Here is a 20,941-nt window from a genome sequence, read left to right as displayed (position 1 = left end):
GCCCAAGAGATATTTGCTGGGGAATGGTGAATAAGCAGATGTATTCACTAAAGTGAAGGCAGAGTTTGTGTGTATGCACAGATGTGCAGGTCAGAAGGCTAACAGGTTGGTAAAGAAATAATGTAATTTACATAGACTACAAGAAATCAGGTTGCTAATGAGCATAAGTGTAGTGATGTGCACTGTGTTATACCTCATGCAAATCACAGTTCATTGAAATTGTGAAGAGAATCCATTTAACCAAAAATCTGAATTTGAGGAAAGCTTCTCAAAAATCATTAAAAATTTTACGATGGCATTAAGTATCAGGAGTCTGACTTTTCAGTTTTTATTCTATTTTGTATAAGCCAAGCAGGCTGCTGGAGCGGACACCTCACACTCTTCTGCTGATATAAATCACCACCAGTTTTACGACCAAGTTTAGAGTAACAATCTGAATTTTATTACAAACAAAAATAAATCTAAAGAGCTTCCTTCAATTACATAGTATGCACAAGGATTTCTGCATTACATCATTTTACATAAAATGTTCAGAATGACGGAAGTAGAATTTCCTATCATTTGAAGAGAAGAGCTGACCGCTGAAAACCACACACACTTACAGAAAGAAGCAAGAGTTTCACAGGGAAGGCCTGTGATCTCTGGCTACAGGCAGGAGATGACACTAGGAACACAAAGAAACTTGGAGAAATGGAAAAGACATTCAATGCTCTAAAATACTTCAGCAAAAATAGTCAAACATTTGTAAACAATTTTTAAACAGATCTCTTCAACATACTATGTGGCTATAAGGTAAATATTCTTAAATGATTTTTATTTGCCTCAAAAAGTCTATTTTAACTGCTGAGGAGCATCTCCCTGTAAGTTAGCTAAAAGCTTTGTTTTCTTTCCCTGGAGGCTAAAATAAAATGTAATTAGCGCTTTATTCAAGGACTGCTTGTGAATTTTTCAGACTAGGACCTTTTAGATACTTCCATGTCTATTAGCTATTTCCATCCCTCCAAAATACATGAGTTACAAAAAATGGTAAAACCAGAATTAATAACAAATTTGGTTTCTTGTTAACATCTCTGAAGGGCTGACAGGTAAGAACACTGATGAAACTGGCTACAGATTTTAATTAACCCTGCTATCTTTTTTTCCCTTCATCAAGAATAAGGACTTAAAAGCATGAGCTTGGCAATGCAAGAACTTAGAAACGAAGCCAGGCTGAACTGTACTCAGAGTGTAGGACAACTGCGGCACCGGAAACCCCAGGAAGAGGCTGTAAACAGACGCGGGAGGGTTTAACAGCCTTTCCTGCATTTGGCACCGTGACTTAAACTGCTATTTTCTTCCATTTACCTATTTGGGATATTTTTATGAAGTGACTGCATATAATAATAATAATAATAATAAACATAAACTTTCCCTTTAAGCATGTAATGTATAACAAAAACACATTAATGACCAGAAATAAAATCTGCAATCTGCTAAATCCTAATGGAAAAGTTCAGTCTTAGCATCCACGCTTGGCTATCTCATGCTCTGAGATGATTAGAGAAGTCTCTAAACTTACTGGCTAGGTCCCTTTTGGTGGTGTGACAGACGTACAAACAAGCGCGATGCTATGAAAGACTGAAGCTTTTCCTTATTCTCCACGTCAAGCTTATTCGACTACTAACATTGAGCCTAACATCACCTTTAGTTAGGTAATTAAATCATTCGGGAATGAAAATCCTGTTTATTTAAATGAAGTAACAGTCACTATTTATTGGTATTTACTAGAAACTTTTAAATAATTGACCCTGAAGAAGCTAAAAACGACACAGTTAAGTACAAACTGTCCTTTACCTTTATTGCTTGTGCACATAAGGAATACATTATAAAACTCGGTGGGAAGAGGAGGAAATAATGGAAGAAAAAGTTACCTGCTTTAGTATTTTTAAGAATAATTTTGATAACTTCTTAGATCAACTTGCTTATCTGAAACAGAGCAAAACTACAATACAATCACAATATAATTCTAATAATCACAGCAATTATGCTTTCATTTTTAATTTTCTCTTCATAAAACATTAATGCTATAAAAATGAGGTTGATGACATCCCTATTTAAAAGACACATTGTACTGGTATCAAAATGTAGTTTATTTTAATACCAACTGAAAAAATAGAGCTTATATAGTCTACTATTTCAATGAAGTTTTATTACTACTTTTATTTTCAAAGTTGGTAGCAAAGTCACTGTTAACAATATAAATTTTTTCTTTATAAGTGAAATTCCTTTAAAAGTGTTGAAAGGCATTCTAGGATGGGCTTGCAAGGAAAATCAATCATTCCAATACTGATAAATAGGATACTTGATGAATTGAGATTTATTCCTTTAACTTCTTCACTAACTTGTCCTGATTTGTCAGGTTTTTTTTTACTCATTTGGTATTGTAAAAGTAGTTTAGGCCTGAGCCTTTTAGCTGGAGCAATTATTTCCATTTTCCATTATTTCTCTTCAGTTTTTCAAATATACAGTAAAACAATACAATAATCACTGCAGGAAGGAATGATCAGTTAAGCTGGATCATGTTCGCTTAGCTTTTAATTTCATTTAAGGGATATTAATATTAAGAGTCATAAAAGCTTTACAGTTTCAGCAATCACAGAGTTTAACATCTTTATACCTTTTAAAAAAAGGGTTCCACTTTGTTCTGTGTGTCATAGCCAAATTTAAGTCTAAAGAAATACACTTCTATTAAATACAGCGGCTGTCACTTACCTTAAGGTTTATGGATAAAGTTCAGTACTGATCCAAGGATGCTGGCATCAAAGCCCTCCCTCTCAACTATCCCTAAAGTTTCTGCATTTCTATAATGTACCACCAATTATTCTAGATTTATAATACCCTGTCTTTAACTTGGTATATACCATCTTTTGGATAAAAAGATTATTGGTTGTTTGAGATGAGATACAAGAACAAAATCATTCTTGAGGTTCCACCTCGAAAAAAAGACGATGTTTGCTCATAGCAGCTAGTCTGACACCCCGTTTTCCTTAGGCCAGCCTTCACACACGAGCATGCATATACAGCCACGGTTCACTGCATCTGTTCTGAAGTTGAGAACTGCTGCTTATTCAAGTACAGATGCCCCCATGTGATGTAAGGAGACAGTTGAATTGCATGTCCACCATGAGAAAAGGAAAATAAACGATGAAACAAATGCAGCAAATATAGGCAGCTGGCATTCAGAACACGCCAAAAAGCTAACACTCATGAACTGTCATTATAAGGGTTTTTCTTTCCTAAAAAAAAAAAAGTCTGTCTTTGCATATTTTGAAACTTAAGGGTCCCAGAGAATCATGAAGTGCCTTGCCGTTTCTGCTGCTGACTCCTGATGACCTCTAGCTGTTTTTTGCATTGCTGGTAGTAAGTTGAAAGGCTTTTGTTTTCATCCAAAAGCTTTTTATGTTCCTGTACCAGACGAGATGTGTTTTGCTGGTCCTTTTCATCCTGGTCCAGTTCTGCAACTAGTTCCTGCCTAAAAACAAATAGCACACATTACATAGGATGGAAATATCCCTACCTTAACAGCTGGTAATGAAAGCTCTGATTATCAGAACTCCGATTCTGGGTCTATCATTATACAGGCTAGGTACGCTGCTGCCGCTGCTCCTAACGGAAGGCGATGGCGCCCCACTCCAGTACTCTTGCCGGGAAAATCCCATGGATGGAGCTTAGGAACACTAGTCAGACACAACTATGGGCTGCAATGGAAACCATCATCTACTCTTCTGGCATACCCATACAAACATGATACTCCTTTTAATAAGTGTAACTGTACTTAGATAAGTAGTGAAAACAGATAAAATGGTACAATAAAGTTCCAGAAAATTTCATTTGTTATCCCTTGTATGTAGGAAGGAAGAAAAAAGGCTGGGAAGAGCTTACTCGGCTCCACTTGAAAGTAACCCTTGGAAGTTTTAATCATTAATACTTGACTTTCACATTCCCGTTTTCATATGCAAAGTTGAAGTCACAATTCTATTCAACTACAATGCAGAGTGGTAGCTAATAGAACATTGGCAAGATAATTAAAATAGGTGTTATCCAACTTAAATCTATTTCCTACTTTGAAAATAATGAAATGAATACAAAGTACCACCCTTGCAATTATTTTTGAGAAAAACCAGTCTTTTACAGCCTGATAAACTTCTTTAAGTGCCTTTTATTTAGAGGATATTATCTATTAGTTCCTAAAGGGGCCCTACTAGAAACAACTGAATAATTAATGAAAGGCTCTCAAACAAAAATTTACTAGTAACATTTCTTAAAGTACTTAAAACAGATTAAAACTGTCATATTTTTTACAGTGTCCCTCAATTCATCCTGTGTTTTTTCTCCAGCATAGAATTCTTCTTTCAAATGATTAAAGTATGGAAATAGTACAGCTTAAACATGTGACATAAGAAATAGTTTTTTTCCTTAACATAAAGTGTGACAAAATTCATAGTTCTACAGTTCATAAAGTCTAATATTTAACCTATTTAGCTTTACCTTTAAAATGTTAAACTGAATTCATCAAAATCATTGTATTAGAACACTGTGAAAAAAACTTTTTTTCTCCCTTCTTGAAAGTACCATCATAAATCAGTGTCAAAGGAGTAAAATTTCATGAAGGTCATGTTCAAGAAAACGGAAATACTGTTTCCTAAGAATCTTAAGTAGAGAAGAACGGAAACGGAACTTTATTTCGAGAAAAGGAGTCTATTTCCCAGAGCAACGTGTGAGTAGAGAACTCCTCAGAGAAACACTCAGAGGTGAAACAAAGCCCTCTAATGAGTCATCCTACTCTTGGAAACATACACCTGGAGACACTGTATCTGCAAAAATGTTTCTAAGATAAAGCATAACTAAACATTAGTAAATCAAATTATTTTACCTGTGTCCAAGGAAACAATAAATCCATTTACCAATAAATCTAAATAGCTTTTAACTTTAAAATTCTGAGAACATAAAATATATGGTTAAGAGCACCTATTTATTTTCCTTACGTCTTGCTAATGTAAAAAATTCAGTCAAGAGTTCAGTTGTACATGGAAAATTAGCCAGGGGTGCTTAAAAAACATAAACATAAAAGATTCCTTAAAAAACTAGGAATAAAACCACCATATGACCCAGCAATCCCACTCCTAGGCATATACCCTGAGGAAACCAAAATTGAAAAAGACACATGTATCCCACTGTTCATTGCAGCACTGTTTACAATAGCTAGAACATGGAAGCCACATAGATGTCCATTGACAGATGAATGGATAAGGAAGTTGTGGAACATATACACAATGGAGTATTACTCAGTCATAAAAAGGAACGCATTTGAGTCAGTTCTGATGAGGTGGATGAACCCAGAACCTATCATACAGAGTGAAGTGAGTCAGAAAGAGAAAGATAAATATGGTATTCTAATGCATATATATATGGAATCTTGAAAAATGGTACTGAAGAATTTATTTACAGGGCAGCAATGGAGAAACACACACAGTGAACAGACTTATGGACATGGGGAGAAGGGAGGAGAGGGGAGATGTATGCAAAGAGTAATGTAGAAACTCACATTACCATATGTAAAATAGATAGCCAACAGGAGTTTGCTCTATGGCTCAGGAAACTCAAACAGGGGCTCCGTGTCAATCTAGAGGGGTGGGATGGGGCAGGAGACGGGAGGGAGGTTCAAAAGGGAGGGGATAGATGTATACTTAAGGCTGATTCATGGCGAGGTTTGACAGAAAACAACAAAATTCTGTAAAGTGATTATCCATCAATAAAAAAATTAAAAAAAAAAAAAAAAGAAAAAACATAAACATAGAGAAAAGCTCCACATGAGAAATATACTTCATGATTAATTCTAAGAATGATGGTTTTCACGTCTTTAAACAATATTGCACCTTAGCGCATTTTGAACTCCCAACACTAATGCTTTACATTACTCATAAACGAGAACTCACTTTCTCTGTAATAACAATGCAATTTCCGTCTGGACTTTCATGTATTCCTGTGCCATCTTACAATGCTGTTCAAACACTGCCATAGATTCTTTGGAGTTTGGGCATGGTGCTAGAGGCTGGAAATAAATCACAAATGTTAAAAACATAATTAAGTCAAATCTCAGTATCTACGTTAGCGTTAAGACAGAGACTGTAATACGACTTTCATAGCACTAAAGCAATGATGTTTTAAAAATAAGCGTTAAATAAACCAGGCTTAGAAAACCTCAGTGTTCTTTTGTCAGTGTTAACTCAGATCTTAAATTTACACTTGCTGTTTTCAAACTTTTGAACTATGACTACAGTACTCCTGACCTCTGGTTTTACATTTTAGTTGCCAAACTTTATTATACTGAAAGATGTTTATAGCTCTCATACTCAGGCAGAGAAGTGTGTTACTTATATTTCAGTTACCATGAACATGCCAATGTATCACAAAATCTATTAAGGAGAGATGAGCTTATATGAGTTTTACATTTTAATACACTATCAATGAAGAGCCAAGACCTATTCTTGGCAGCTGAACAAAGATATGAGTACTTTAAAGTGATTGTTGGATTAGAAACATAGGATTTGGGCAATCTCACTGACTTAACTGAGAATCAGTTATTTCAATCTGATTTTTAAAAGTTTAAGGAGGCCAACTGAAAGCATAAATAAATGCATACACAATGACAAATAAGAACACAACCACTAGCTTTCAAGACAAGCTTCTCTAAAAAGGAGAAAGGAAAGTGCTGAGAAGGTGCTCCTTTACCTGTAGTTGGTGATCCAGTGTAAGGTAAGCCATTGGGATGGAATTATCTGATCCATTGGTATCTGGAATTACAGCATGTTTTTATTTTCTGTCATAAATAATTAAAAACAAAAGCAAGAAAGCAGAGGATTGTTTTTCCTAGAGAAAAAAGTTATTGCTACTGGTAAATTTTGATTTCTAAAGGTAAACAGAGGACACCCAATTACAGATAACTGGAGTACAACCATACTCTCATGCCTACAATTTAAGCTGGCTATGAACTGAAAACAATATATTAAAGCATGTAAGCCCTTGTTTAATTAAAATAAAAAACAGGGACCTTTATATTTTAAATTCAGTCTTACGGACTCTACCTAATCAAGCCTCACAGTCCTTCTCTCCTTGATCATATTAAGCTTACTATAAGGCTGTGTCAACTCCAGCAATTATCCGTGTTCCTTCACGGGGAAAGGGGGAGAGCAAGAGGCACGTTCTTTTCCAGAGGGTCATCCTCTATCAGCAAAGATCCTGCCTCCAGCCGCCCGTCCCGCTCCTCGCAGCGAGTCACCGCAGAGAACGAGGGGGTTACTGACGGGAGCGCAGTACACACGGACAGCAGGAGGTGCGACTCACCGTCACGTCAGAAAGCAGTCACAGGGCTGACTCCAGAGACCAACCGGCCGATTTACCAAAACATCTCAACACACAAGTTCTGGTTGTGTTTCAAAAAGAGGCGAAACTGCTGGAGAACAACAACTTGCGAGAGAAGAAGCATGGGGCGCGCTCTTCCCAATACGAACGTGTCTGTACATTTCCAGGAGCAGGAAGGGTAACTGGGAGGTAACACAGACTTTCCTATTTCAGAAGCGGCTGCTTCCCCAGTGTTAACAGAGAATGAATGAGTTGAGCAAGGGAGCTCGTCACACTTTTCCTGCTTCCGAGACTCCAGGAGAGAGTGGTGTAAATGAGGGCACGGTCAGGAGGACAGCAGGCACCTCCTCAAATACAATAAAGACTAAGATAGTCAGACGGTTCAAGGACCTCCTAAGTTACTGCTGACTGGTATTCCAAATAATTCCAAAAGCTAAGCTAATTCAGAGCAGATGAGATAATGTATTTAAGGGATAATACGAAGTGCTAGCTAGTCTCTGGGGAGCACTCAACACATGGCGCTGGTTCTTCTTTTTTAATTATTGCCTTTGATACCAGGTGAAGAATTGGGAACAAAGGGCAATTTAAGATATTCAAGTTAACATTTCAGATTTAAAAAGTCATGTTCAACTGTTGCTGTTGCTGAGTTGCTAAGTTGTGTGCTGGAGTGCAATAAAGAAGGAATAACAGAATATTGCCTTAGAGCCTTTACCCTAAAATCATATACTAATGCAAAGGCTTTTTTTGAAATAGCTAAACAAGAAATACATTTATTTCTCTGATGAAACCTCTCCCCACCCCCTACAATAGTTTCAAATAATACCTCCACTGAATACTGCTTTTAACAAAATTAAACTTATTAAAAGTGATTCCTCTGAACTTACTGGAAAAATTAAGTGTCTTAAAATTTCAATTTAATATTTCCACTCTTATCACTTTCTTAAACCTTTGATACTTCATATATCATATTTAATCAGTCCCCTATCCCCAATATGTATTTCAGAATTAAACATATCAGTGTTTCACAGTTTTCTGGGGGTTAAAAAAAGAAAGAAGCCCAAGGACTGTGCTGTTCTCAAACAGCTGTAAAGCCCTCTGACGGCGGGAATTAAGGCCCCTGACTGCATTTCATCTGCTCTCTGAAACCAAGAAGTGAGCTTTCACCTTCTCACTTAAACTGAAATTTAGCTTTCAGTTTCTGGTTACAAGGCTTCCCTTGTGGCTCAGCTGGTAAAGAATCTGCCTGCAATGCGGGAGACCTGGGTTCAATCCTGGGGTTGGGAAGATCTGCTGGAGAAGGGAAAGGCTACCCACTCCAGGATTCTGGCCTGGAGAATTCCATGGACTACATACACAGCCCATGGGGTCCTAAAGAGCTGGACATGACTGAGCGACTTTCACTTTCTGGTTTTAAGACAGCAAGGTTATTCCATGAAAGTTTATCTTATAACGTTTTAATTGCTGATCAAATCTAACCTCTTTTCCTAAATATCAGAACTCACAATGAGTGGTTAAGTAAAACCTCCCTTCTTGTCTCTTAAACACAAAACCTGTAACTATCTCATATTCTCTAACTATATGCTCCCTTCAACTGGAATGCTGTCTTCTCCTTTCTGCTTTATGACTAAATAATAAATCTCATTTTTTAAAAAAAAGTCACAGACTATGCCAGGTCTTATCTATAACTATTAAAACACTCAGCTTATACTGTAAACGTAGCAGTCTGTTATAGAGCATGATGAGTTTACTTTTAATGTGTCAGTACCATGACTCCAATCAGAATACAAACAAATGGGGCATGATTTGTGTTTCAATCTTTGCGAAGTACTAGGTATAGGACCATCTCTTAAGCGAGTGTCCCTGACACCTCTGTGGCACCCTCTACTGGATCCAGGCATCTCTCTTACTAGCTGCTCTTGGGCATGTCTTTCTTCACCTGAAATGTATCACAAGCAAAAACCCATATTACAAGAGCACCATGCATTACAATTACTAACTATTTTGTTCTTTCTCTCTGAAAAACACAAAAAACTGCTGCTCTTTTAAATTAAAAAAACCCAATTAATTAGGTTGTTTTAACTTAACATACGCACTTCTACATTTTTTTCTTGGTCAGTGGGCCTTGAAAGAAAAAGGTTTTACCTGTCTCTTCCCTACAATTTATTCTGTTAGCTTCAGTATCAATATCTTTCTTAGAAACAGTGCAAAGCTGAACTTTATTATTTATAAACTTAAATCAGATTCCCAATGTCTAAAATTATATTCAAAATTATTTAAAAATGATAACCACAAATTTATAGTATATTTTACAGCAGAGATGAAACTTAGTTGATATTGCAACCTGGACTCATGTATGATGTCTAGCTATTGGTATTTTGTGGTATTTTCGGTTCCAGAAAAGGAACAAAGAGAGATGGGGGTTGGAGGGAGAAGAACACATAAAGTGGAATCGCAGCGGTTAAATGAGAGGGAGGCAGGAGAACCACAATTTTACCCTCGTGAGCTCGCTATCTGCCCCACTTCGACTGGGATGTCCAGGTGAGTCCAGGCTGAGATGAGGAGACCCAGCAAAGGCTGTAATGGGCACAGTGCTGGCCAGGGCAAGTTCGCCCTCACTGAAGGATGTGTGAGTCAAAAAGAGCTAACACTACCTGAACGCTAACAGTCCAATCTCTCAAGATCATTTCCCCGTCCCTTTTCTGAGGAGAAGCACATCATGATAAACATGTGCTGAGTAGTGGTGAATGTTCTGGACGATCGGAGGCTGGGCTGCGATGGGGGTGAAATTTAGGAGTTTTTGCCACCACTAAGTTTAAACTTTCTAAAACCAGGGAGGACAGCCAAGGCTAAATATAGTTCTATCTTCATGACCCAGAGAAAGCCACCCAGGTAACTTTTAAATTACATGATGAACTTGACTACACTATGTCAAATATCTATAAATACTTACAAGCAGAACTTCAGTTTGTAAAGACAGAAAGCTGACTTTTTAATTTCAATTTAACTGCCATTATTTATACCATTCTTGATCTGATATAAAATCCCAAATGGTTTAGTTTTTCGAGGTCTAAGAGATCATCTTCCCTCTCTGACACAATATAATATATAAATAATTTTCATAGAAGAATTATGCTGCATATTTATCAAGGTATCCTCTTAATGCTAAAGTTAATTTTATTGTGACACATAATTTCCTGGTTACCCATAATGAAACTATTTCATTACTACCTTCAGACAGGCAGATTTTAATACTTATATTCTGCTTTTGATCAGTTAAGTTATTCATGTTGGGAAGTTTTAATAACTCTTACAGACCTTTAAAACTCTATTTAACAGACTATTTATGTAACTGAAATGAGGTCTCCCTCTCAGTTAAAAATGCTTCAAAAGGTCAAAGGTCAGAATTTTTTTTTCTTACCAAGGTACACAATATCTTGCATTTTTAAAACAAAACACTGAGATGAAGATGATTACTTTACCACCCTGTTTTTAGTTATTCAAAAGACGAGAGTTTACTACCATCATTACTACCAGAAGGATAGAGTGTAATAGAAAAATCATACTGAAATACCAAGAATGGAGTATCTTCCTACTTAAAAAATCCCCAAACAAACCATCTTCAAACTATAGGTTTAGTATGGGGGGTGGGGGGAACCACATGAGGAAAAGTAGTTTCCGTCTTAGTATTCAAAATGATATTTTAAAATTTGTTGCTAAATATTCGATTTTATTAAAAGGAAAATCTAAACTACAGTATAACACCAGTCTTTATAAACATTAGAGTAATCACATGATTAAATGAACATAAAATTCAACTTTATAATGAGGAAATAAACTGGTCACCTGTGGAATCATCAGGGGTCCATGGATGACTGCGAGCTGGCTTTTCTGAGGTTGGTCCTGAGGTAGTGATCATTCTGACGCTAGGACTGGATGACCTACTGCTCACCTGCAGGAAGAAATGACAGGAGGGACAAAGTGTGATTTTGATATAAAAACAAATATAACAAGAGAAAATTTCCATTCTAAGGCAAAGGAAAGACTTCCATTTTTATCAAAAGAGGTTCTAAAACCCTTGCAAGAAATCAAATAGATCCTCTGGGAATATTATATTAATATATGTATGCTAAAATTTTATATACACGCACACATAATACCTCTTAGAAACCAGTAAGCTTGCAAGAAAGTAAGGGAAATGCTCTGAGACCAGAAATAAAGTCTAGCAAGTGCTTAAGCTGCTAGCCCTGGGCATTTCCACTGAAACCCAATGGCCTGGAGCTTCTGTTCTGACTGCCTGCTATACTCAGAGGAACAGGCATAAAGTTTGGGGGCTTTGTACAAAGGTAGTAAGACTGGAGAACCTCTTGCTTAAAGCTAAAACCCAAGCAGGCTTCATTCTCAGTAAACTAGAAAACAAAACAACAAAACCTACCCTACAAAAGCGGTAACAAGTAAATCTGTCTATCTTAAGTAGCAGCTCTGGGTACAGGGTAGAAAATGTATCTGCCATCAATCAATAAAAAATTTCCAAACTTGATGGAAGATATAACAAATTCCAACCATAACAAAGCCCAAGCAGAAAAACATGAGGAGAAAACCTACATTACAGAGTTAAACACAGGCCATATTATAGTCAAATTCTAAAAAACAAAGATAAACAGAAGACAGTGAAATGTAGCCAGAGTGAAAAGATCATCCACGAAGGAATACCAGTTAGATCCTCAACAGTAACACAGAAGACAGAAGTAGAATATGTTCAAACTGCTGAAAGAAAACAATTGTCACTCTAGATTTGTTCAGTCATCAAAAATGGGAAGAATGAGGTCAAAATAATATTCTCAGATGAACAAAAACTGAGGTTACCACCCACAGACTCTTACCAAAAGAATTTACCATCATGGTGAGATATTCTGATACTCCTGCGATATATAAAAGGGTCCAAAAACCAAACTATGCACATCACAGTAAAACCTGACCTTCATAAAAAGCAAGTTTGGTCTAAACATATTTATGAACCCTATGCTTAAAAAGGGATTCCCAGGTGGCACAGTGCTAAGGAATCCGCCTACCAATGCAGGAGACGGAAGAGAGGCAGGTTTGATCCCCGGGTCGGGAAGATCCCCTGTTCTTGCCTGGAGAATCCCACAGACAGAGGAGCCTGGCAGGCTATAGTCCACAGGGTTGCAAAGAGTTGGACATAACTAAAGCGATTTAGCGCGCACACACACACACACACACACACACACACACACACACACACACACACACACACACACACACACACACGGGATTATGCATGCTTTTCAAGCACCCATGAAACATTTTTGCAAAATGATAAAAATGCTCACCAAGTGGCAGGTAATTAGGTTGTGGTAACCATAAGATGGGATATACGAGTAGACTTGTAGCACCTAGCAATTCCTTTCCTAGTTCAAAATTACAGTTCTTTTACAAAACATACACAGTGACCAAGCCTGGTCACAAAGATATTTTTCTCTTTGGGTGTATTTACAGTCTGTTCAGACATGAACTCCAACTTGGGCCTGAAATGCTTTACATTACTCTTAAAGTCTGTGATTCCCCCAAAACACTAAAATCTCCTAAGGGCACTGATCATGTGTCCTTTTCTACTGGTCACCCCAGGATTAAGGAGATTGCCAAATATATCATATAATGAATAAAAACCACATACATGGTAAAGAACCATATAATAAAGACTCATTAAATAATAACAGATGTAGGACTGGTGTTTAGGCTTATTTACCACTGATATATAATAAGAATGAAAATATACACCATAGAGAATGGTGATGAAATAATCAACTCTTATTTTTAGAATGCTGTTAATCTCTATAAACAAATAGATATGACATTATTCCTCAGTCCTTTAACCTTCTTTGTCTGAAGGCCAAGACTTGATTTAATAAGAGTACAGTGATATGACCACAGTTATAATTTCTATTGCAAATACAGAGCAATTTTTCTTCAGAGTGCTAGAAGAGGGTTTCAGTCAGCCTAATTTTACGTCAATATTTTAAATATAAATATTTGTGACATGTGAGAACCAATATCAGTTGTGAGAAATTAAACAAGATAAAATACAAGATTAGGTTTACAAAGTATAAGAATAAATTCCGTATGCTAAAAAAAAGGGTCACTGAATATGTGGTATTAAAACAAATAATACCACTTGAAACTAGTATGAATTATTATACTCCTTAAACTTAAATCTTTTCCAAGAGAATTCTTTGCTACTTTATTTCTTTCATCTCATCTCATGTGAATACTCATTTGTTCTACTTCACATTTCCCAGGAGTTATAAAACTAAGAAATAAGGCTAATATTTTTAGTCATCTCAAAACTGGTCTTTCTTCAAGGCTCTAAGAAAAGCTATGACTTAAATTTAAATCCATAAATTAACTAAATCAGTCTTTATATTTCAAGGAATGAGTATCTCAACAAATAACACAATATGCTAACGTTTGTATTTAAAAAAAAAACTAAAGAAATATTTAAAACCAAACCATATTTTTTGAATACCTGAAAAAATCCAAGGCATAAATCAGGACAGGTAATACTGCGATAATTTTAAAAAAGTATCAAACTGCTGGTAACTGAGTATGAAGGAAGTCTTAATTTTTATAGTAGTTGTTTAAAAAAAAAATCATTGATGGCCATAAATGCTCTGAAACTACTAAAACTCATTTAGGTTGCTCCTTCCTTCAAGACATTTACAATTCCCTTCAAGACATTTATAATTACTTTATTCTCAAAGAAATGGAAAAGTTCAATAAGAGATATAGAGAAACTTGACTTACCACAAGGACTGGCTATGAAAGTAGTTATGAGGGTTCAGAAATGCCACACAGCAATTTAAGGCAGCAAAAGAATACTAAGCCAAATTTAAACTGCAGGGCGAATGACCATCAATAGACACGAACCCTAACTGGACTCGGACCAAAACTTTATAAAAAGGAATTGGGAGTTATTTACAAACAAAAATAAAGCTTTGCTTTTTATGTCTCACCTGAAAGACTGGAAAAATATTTTCATAAGTCAAGGATCTACGGCCAGGGTTACTATTAGACTGACATCTGAAAGCTATTTAAAACTCTCAGGAATCATCTTAGTTGCTAAAATTAAAGGAGCACAAAACAGAGATTAAATGTTGATTTATATGATATTTTTGTGAAGTAACATCTGAAGAGCATAGATATTCAAAAGAAATGGGTATCAGTAGGTAATGTGGATTTACAAGGGTACTTACCTCATCATGATAATCACAAATTAATTAAATCTATACATGAAAGGATGTACTAAAAATATTCTTTTTAATTCAAAATTATGGGCTCACTCTAATTCTGGCTTCACCACAGTTTATTATAAGACAAATTTTAGAATTTTATTTTTCTTATATGGTCTTTAAATTCTCCAATAGGATGGTATACTATGAATCAGGAATTATTTAGGAAATATAATTATGTAGGCTTCTGATTTAGAGCTTGAACAGAAAATTATTATTATAGACAAAAGAAATAGTATGAAAAATTGTATTCCTTAACTAAATAATGACAATGTATGGTAATACATCTCTTGACATGTGATAGAAGGCCTTTAAAGCAGATGCTTTCCATAGTCTCTGTACAGAAGCTTCCCTTATGATACAGAAAGAACAGAATGCCAATGGATTTTACATCTTTTTGAGTGGTAGTTTTGCTTTATTTTTCCGTAGTAATATCGTGAGAATAAGTGGTAAGAGACCTGGGAGGCAGCAGATGGGGGCGGCATCCAAGCATGAACCAAGCATCTACTGGTGTGTCTGGTACTTTCATGTGCTACAGGAACCTGGGGGCCGGACATTATGGTCCCCACTGGGAGATAACGTTGAAGCTCAGGGAAACGAAGGACTTGCTCAAAGCCACATATCAGGTCAGTAAAGGTAGATTCTTGAGTCCACATAAAAATTAGAATGTCTGGTTCTCTAAATAATCACAGTCGTATCATTCTGCAGCTGTAATCTGTCACTGACTGCTGCACCCTCCAAGAGAAATCTTGAAAACAGATCTATAAATTTATTACCAAGGAGGATTAGCCTTGCTCAAAACTATAGTACAGTAAAAACTGTCAATAAACAGTATTTAAATAGTTAGTGATGATGCAGACCAAACGAAGCCACAACACTTGAAACTGAAGGGGTCTAGGATTACTTTACCATGCACTGCATTCAGTTTTATATGCAAGACAGAACAACAGAGTGTAGAGTTTGTGTGCTTTTGGAATCAGATCTGGATTCAAAACTTGATTATAGCAAATACCAGCCAGCGCCAAGGGAAGTGAGACTTAGTTTCTCTAAGCCTCAGTCTATCTATCTGCAAAATGGGGAAAATAAAAAGTACCAAACTTTCAGGTTAAAATACATTAAAGGCCTGACAGTAAAGGCACAAAATGGGCGCACCATAAATAAAAGGCAGTTGTCATTACTGAAGTTCTCCCGTTGATCTGGGCGAAGTCTGCTCTGCCCAAACGAGCTCCTGGGAGACTGGGCTTTCTCGGTCTGCCAGTGGACCCTGGCCAGAGCCTGCCACGGATGCACCTACTGTGCTGGAGTCAGCTGGCTTCAGGATCTGCTGCGGTAAAGCAGTGCGCTCTCCCCAGGGCCCGGCGGGGGTGTTTCCGTAAGGTTTCAGCAAGAGCTCACGAGAGGATGAAGGAGGCCACAAGGAAGGAGGGGTTCACTGCAGCCTGGCTACTGTCAGAAAGCAGTGGCCAGTCCACGGGGAGGGCGGGGCAGAGTGAGGTAAGCTGCTCCCTAGCAGGGCGGCGGCAGGCACTCACGTCTGCGCGAGAGGGCAGTGTTTGGTTTTCTGTGGGGGCACAGTGACCTTGTTCCATCTGTGCTTAGACAACATTGTCAGATGGCCCTGTTTTGTCTCCTTTTTCATGATCTCAGAGTCATTTTGTCTATTGGTGTTCTGAGATAGACACTGTTTATTTCCAGCTTCTAACAACACCAAGGCTTTAGTATGAGATCAGTTCCTCAACATCAGGGGTAGCTTTTTTCTTAAATGGAGGCCAGATCCATTACATATGCTTAACGAGCTTCCTAAATTAATAAAAACCTCAGTTAATTTAAAAGTGAGATGGATGCTGTGTGGATGCAATCTTTCACATGAACATGACACAAGCACTTTTAATTAAGAAGCTTGCAATGTTCACCATTCCCCCTTCTCCATAGAAATGGCAATACAAAAATCGTCACTTTTAGTTGACAGATGAAAACTTTACGCGATTTTATTAAGGTCAATATTGAATCAAAAGTAGAAACGCCTATTCGATCACTTTCCTCTATGAGATATAATATTGAACTTCATCAGGAAACGCTCTTTTCCTCTGACAACTGTATTGGCTGGGCAAATACTTTTATGTTCTTTATCAATTTCCATGGCCAAAACAAACCAAAAAAATCCCTATGCATCTGTTTAATCACTGCTTAGCCAGACTTTAAAAAGAACTATATCTTCAGTTTTGAAAATCCAGATTTGTATACTTTTCCTCTCCAAAAATGTTACTTTCATGAGTAATTAGAAAGATTTAATGGTTATTTATCATAGATAACATTTTCAGGGGAAAACGTTTTCACAGTGTATTAGGATTACTATTTGTCGTTCTCGTCCCTAACTGTATATTAGGCATTTTAAGGTTGTCATATGTAAGTAATTCTGAATGAGTGGAACAATTTTAACACTGGCTAGGCAATGGTTGCACAGACCCTGTTTCACAACAAATTTCACCACTGTATCAAATTCCCCTTATTCTAAACCTCTGGAGTAGTCAGCAACAACTCAGGCAAGTGTGCCTCAGTGCCAGGGTGGTGCTGCCCCATGTGCACGTAAATACACATGCGCACGGTAATGATCAGTCTCAGGTCACACAGAATTTGTGAGCAAATGCGTAAGGTTTGGTACAGTGAGCTCAGTCCTGAGATGCAGCGATGCCGTCATCCTAGAACACAGTGGAGAAGCACTCAGACGCTCCTGAGCTGCCTTAGAGCAAGCCTCTCACTCCTAATCAGAGGGAGAATACTTGGCTAGAGTTTTTCATAACTGGAATGTCAACGGCAATAGTAAACAGCATTCAAAAGGCTGAGTTCATCAAACTTTTAAGGAATCAAAGCAAATATCAGATGTCAAGCTATCTATTACTAAATGCCCTGATTAATGCTTGAAGTATTTGAGGGGGAGAGAGTGGGAAATTTCATTCAAAAGTTCTGAGGTTGCACAAAAGCAGATATACTGAAAAAGATGTTATTAAATTAATAAAATTAAGACTTAGGATCACTTAATATCATAAAATATATAATACATGAGTATTATATATTTTATGCATATATGTGTATATGCTTATATATGTGTGCATATGCATATAGGTGTGCATATATGAATTTGAAGGTGTGTGTGGGCATTATGAGAAATATTCCCAGATATAAATGAAGATCAAAGACTGTTATTATTTAAATATCTCAAGTAGTTTTTGTTAACTAGTTAAGTTAGTTGATGGCTAGAAAAGACTTTCAAATTTTTACTAACAACTACAAAGAATCTCTAAAATTTCAAGCATGTTATAAAAAAGAAGTAATAATAAAACATCTTTTAAGATGAAAAGTACTAACACATTTTACCAGAAATTAAATCACACTGGTTGTAACATATAATCCTGTAATTTTTTATGTGGTATTTTTATCACTTTAGATGCATGCTACAGTATTAAAATTTATTTTGGCACAACTGAAAGCTAATCAACAATAAAACCTTATAAATAGTTCTCACTTCATTTTATGAATATGATATAAATTATATATGTTAAGTATTGATGTAAATAATAAAAAAGGCAATGACTGCTACGTTTATATACTTGGTTGGTTAAAACTTTGCACCCGTTCAGTAATGGCTTAAACTGCAGCAGTGTCTGGGGCATCTTCAAAGAGGTAAGGTGAGTTTAGAAGAACATCCAGAAATATAAAGATGAATAAAACCCTTAACAACTGGGATAGATGGCCTGCTAGAGTTCATCCATCTGCTTAGTAAATACTGTGTTAAGGATGTTTCACAAAAATGCAAATCTAGCAGATGCGACAAATTAAAAGATTAGTTACAGTCTACCAGGTATGTCGGTGGCTGTGACCCCAGAGAAGTGACATCTTTACTGGGGGGATACTTAATCTCTTTAGTAAAAAGGAGGTTAAGGCTAATGATACATTTTGGAGGACAATGTTAATGACAAATTGTTCCAAGTACAAAATTGAATACTTCCTTATTAAAGCACATATGAAAACCAGATAACACACACATAGCACTATTGAATTAACCAGTTTCTTCTTAGATTCAAGTTAAGTTAATAATGGCATCTATACTTTTTCCCCCTTACATATTTAAGTTGATGATAATGAATTTCTCATTATTTTAGGTCAACTTATAAAACTTATTTTGCAGAGGATACACATTCCAGTTAATTATTGATTTGTGCCCATCACTAATCTTCAAAGACAGAGAATCCGGAGATTAAGTCTTACCTGACCAGGATCCGTCCCAGTAACAGTCAGGTCTTGGATGGATCTACGTCTTGGCTGCCCGTTGCCTTTTAAAAAAAAATCAAAAAATTAAAATACTGAAATCTATTCAGAGACAAGAAGGGTTTAACAGTTACAGGAGGAAGTTGGAATTTGTTGCTCCTTGGATCTACACAGATTGTGAGAAAAAAAAAGTGTTTATTGTTAAAAAAAGAGAAAGAAAGATGTAAGGAAAGAAAGAGAAACAGCTATAGTATTTTAACTCAAAAGCTGCTGGCTCACAATAAAGTGTGTCCTAATACAATAACCACTCCTACCACACGAAGAGCTGCTGAATTCTCTTCCACCATCTTCTGTCATGTGTTTAAATAGATGAATGCTTGGGGGCTGGGGCTGATGACGGCATCTATTTCAAGGGCCTTACGTTACAGTTTCTTCAGCAAGACAGCTAGCAAGTTGTGAGCCATGACTGGCTTTAACCAACAGCAGTACCTTGTTCATTTCAGAGCTTAAAAGGATGCTTAGGCTTGAATTTATTGCACTGAGTCACACTTACCTAATCCCATTAGTCTTCGTCAGAATCTAGTAATTTATTATTTGTGAACAACAACTCTTAATTCCTAGTGGAGACAGATTACTCTCATTCTCAAATATACAGCTTGTTGAAATGGGCTAGTGTGTTAACCCTGCTTCAGGAACTTCCACGCCAAACATAACTGAATTAAAAATCAGTTTATGAAAGAACTAGACAAATCTAACTAAGTCTTCAGCAACATGGCGGGGGGGGGGGGCGGTGAATTGAACAATAGCTTCACTCAGCACTTCTATTTGGGAATAGGGCTGTTTACACAGTTATTTCTAAGATGAGCAATCAGCTGTCTAAAAGGAAACACCAAAATACTGTGAGTAACAGCTGACACAATAGTCAAAAATTCTTTTGACTCTGAAGACTATATTATGTAATAGTGGGCAGCGCTCAGACCACGTATTCTAATAGTTGTGGCCTGATCAGCTGACAGAATTCATTCTTAAAATTTTATATCTCCATAACTTTCATTATCTTATTTTAAACCAATCAGCAATCAATCCCAGCATCTTAATCAAGGTGACCCTACTATTTTGTACATACACTAAAAGGACTTTAAAACAGAAGAATAATGTTTAATGCAATAGTACGTGCAGTGAGTATATAAACTCAAATTTATAGTTATCCTAGAAAGTATAACTCTTTTGTATTTAAAGCTATGTTTTAGAATTCTTTGCATAATCTTCAAGTTACTTCACATTTCATTTTACTCCAAGTTCCAACTTTCAGTTATAAATTGACATAACAACAAACTGCACATTTATGGAAACAGGCACACTAAGCTATTTCTCTGAAAACTTTTAATTATCCCCATTTTCCTGAGGACAAAAAGGATCCCCACTACCATGACTAATGAGCAATTTCAGGCACATTTCATTCAACACAATCATTCTAAAATTAGCTGAGATGAGACAGGCTTGTAAAAGTGTCTGGAATTCTCTTTTCAGATTAGCAACATTTGTGAATCTGGGGAACCACCCAGCACATGTGTCTGAAAATCATTACATCACCATTGCAATAACAACAAAGACAAGCTCTAAGGGGGGGGGGGGGATGGTGGGGAGAGGCGGGGAGGGGAGAAGGGGAGGAGAGGGGAATAAAGAGTTGTAAGTAGGGGAAAGGAGAGCTGACAGTTAACAGATGCCGTCAGATGAGAAATCTTACAGCTACAGCAGGAGTCTAAAGCAAGCAACGCCAGGCGACGCATTTCATCAGCGTAACCACGGCAGAGACCGCCGGGCATACAGCTCAGAGGGGGCGAGAAAGGACCGCAATCAGCAAATACTTGTTGCTCCAATGTTAAGTTTCAAGCCATAATTCAGAAATATGAACGTAAAAAACATGAAGCTCCTATTATCACAAATGAAAATTACTGAGTGTGTGCTCA

The 20,941-nt window shown here is 36.7% G+C and overlaps 1 protein-coding gene across 2 annotated transcripts in view; it reads right to left on the bottom strand.

Annotated features, from left to right (window-relative positions):
* Nucleotides 1-419: 419 nt before the first annotated feature.
* Nucleotides 420-20,941, bottom strand: part of MAP3K7 (mitogen-activated protein kinase kinase kinase 7) — a 62,117-nt gene continuing 41,595 nt past the window's right edge. For both annotated transcript variants that reach the window (XM_020871770.2, XM_020871776.2), the window contains 5 exons: nucleotides 18,972-19,036; nucleotides 11,245-11,350; nucleotides 6,772-6,833; nucleotides 5,976-6,091; nucleotides 420-3,511 (listed from right to left, as the gene is read on the bottom strand). In XM_020871770.2, the coding sequence (XP_020727429.2) occupies nucleotides 3,331-3,511; nucleotides 5,976-6,091; nucleotides 6,772-6,833; nucleotides 11,245-11,350; nucleotides 18,972-19,036 (530 nt within the window). In that variant the 3' untranslated portion in view covers nucleotides 420-3,330. The remainder of the gene's footprint in view (nucleotides 3,512-5,975; nucleotides 6,092-6,771; nucleotides 6,834-11,244; nucleotides 11,351-18,971; nucleotides 19,037-20,941) is intronic.

This window comes from Odocoileus virginianus, chromosome 19 (assembly GCF_023699985.2).
Source record: "Odocoileus virginianus isolate 20LAN1187 ecotype Illinois chromosome 19, Ovbor_1.2, whole genome shotgun sequence".
Lineage (NCBI taxonomy): Eukaryota > Metazoa > Chordata > Mammalia > Artiodactyla > Cervidae > Odocoileus > Odocoileus virginianus.
Note: the sequence above shows the minus strand (reverse complement) of the source record. Positions and strands in the feature narration are given on the sequence as shown.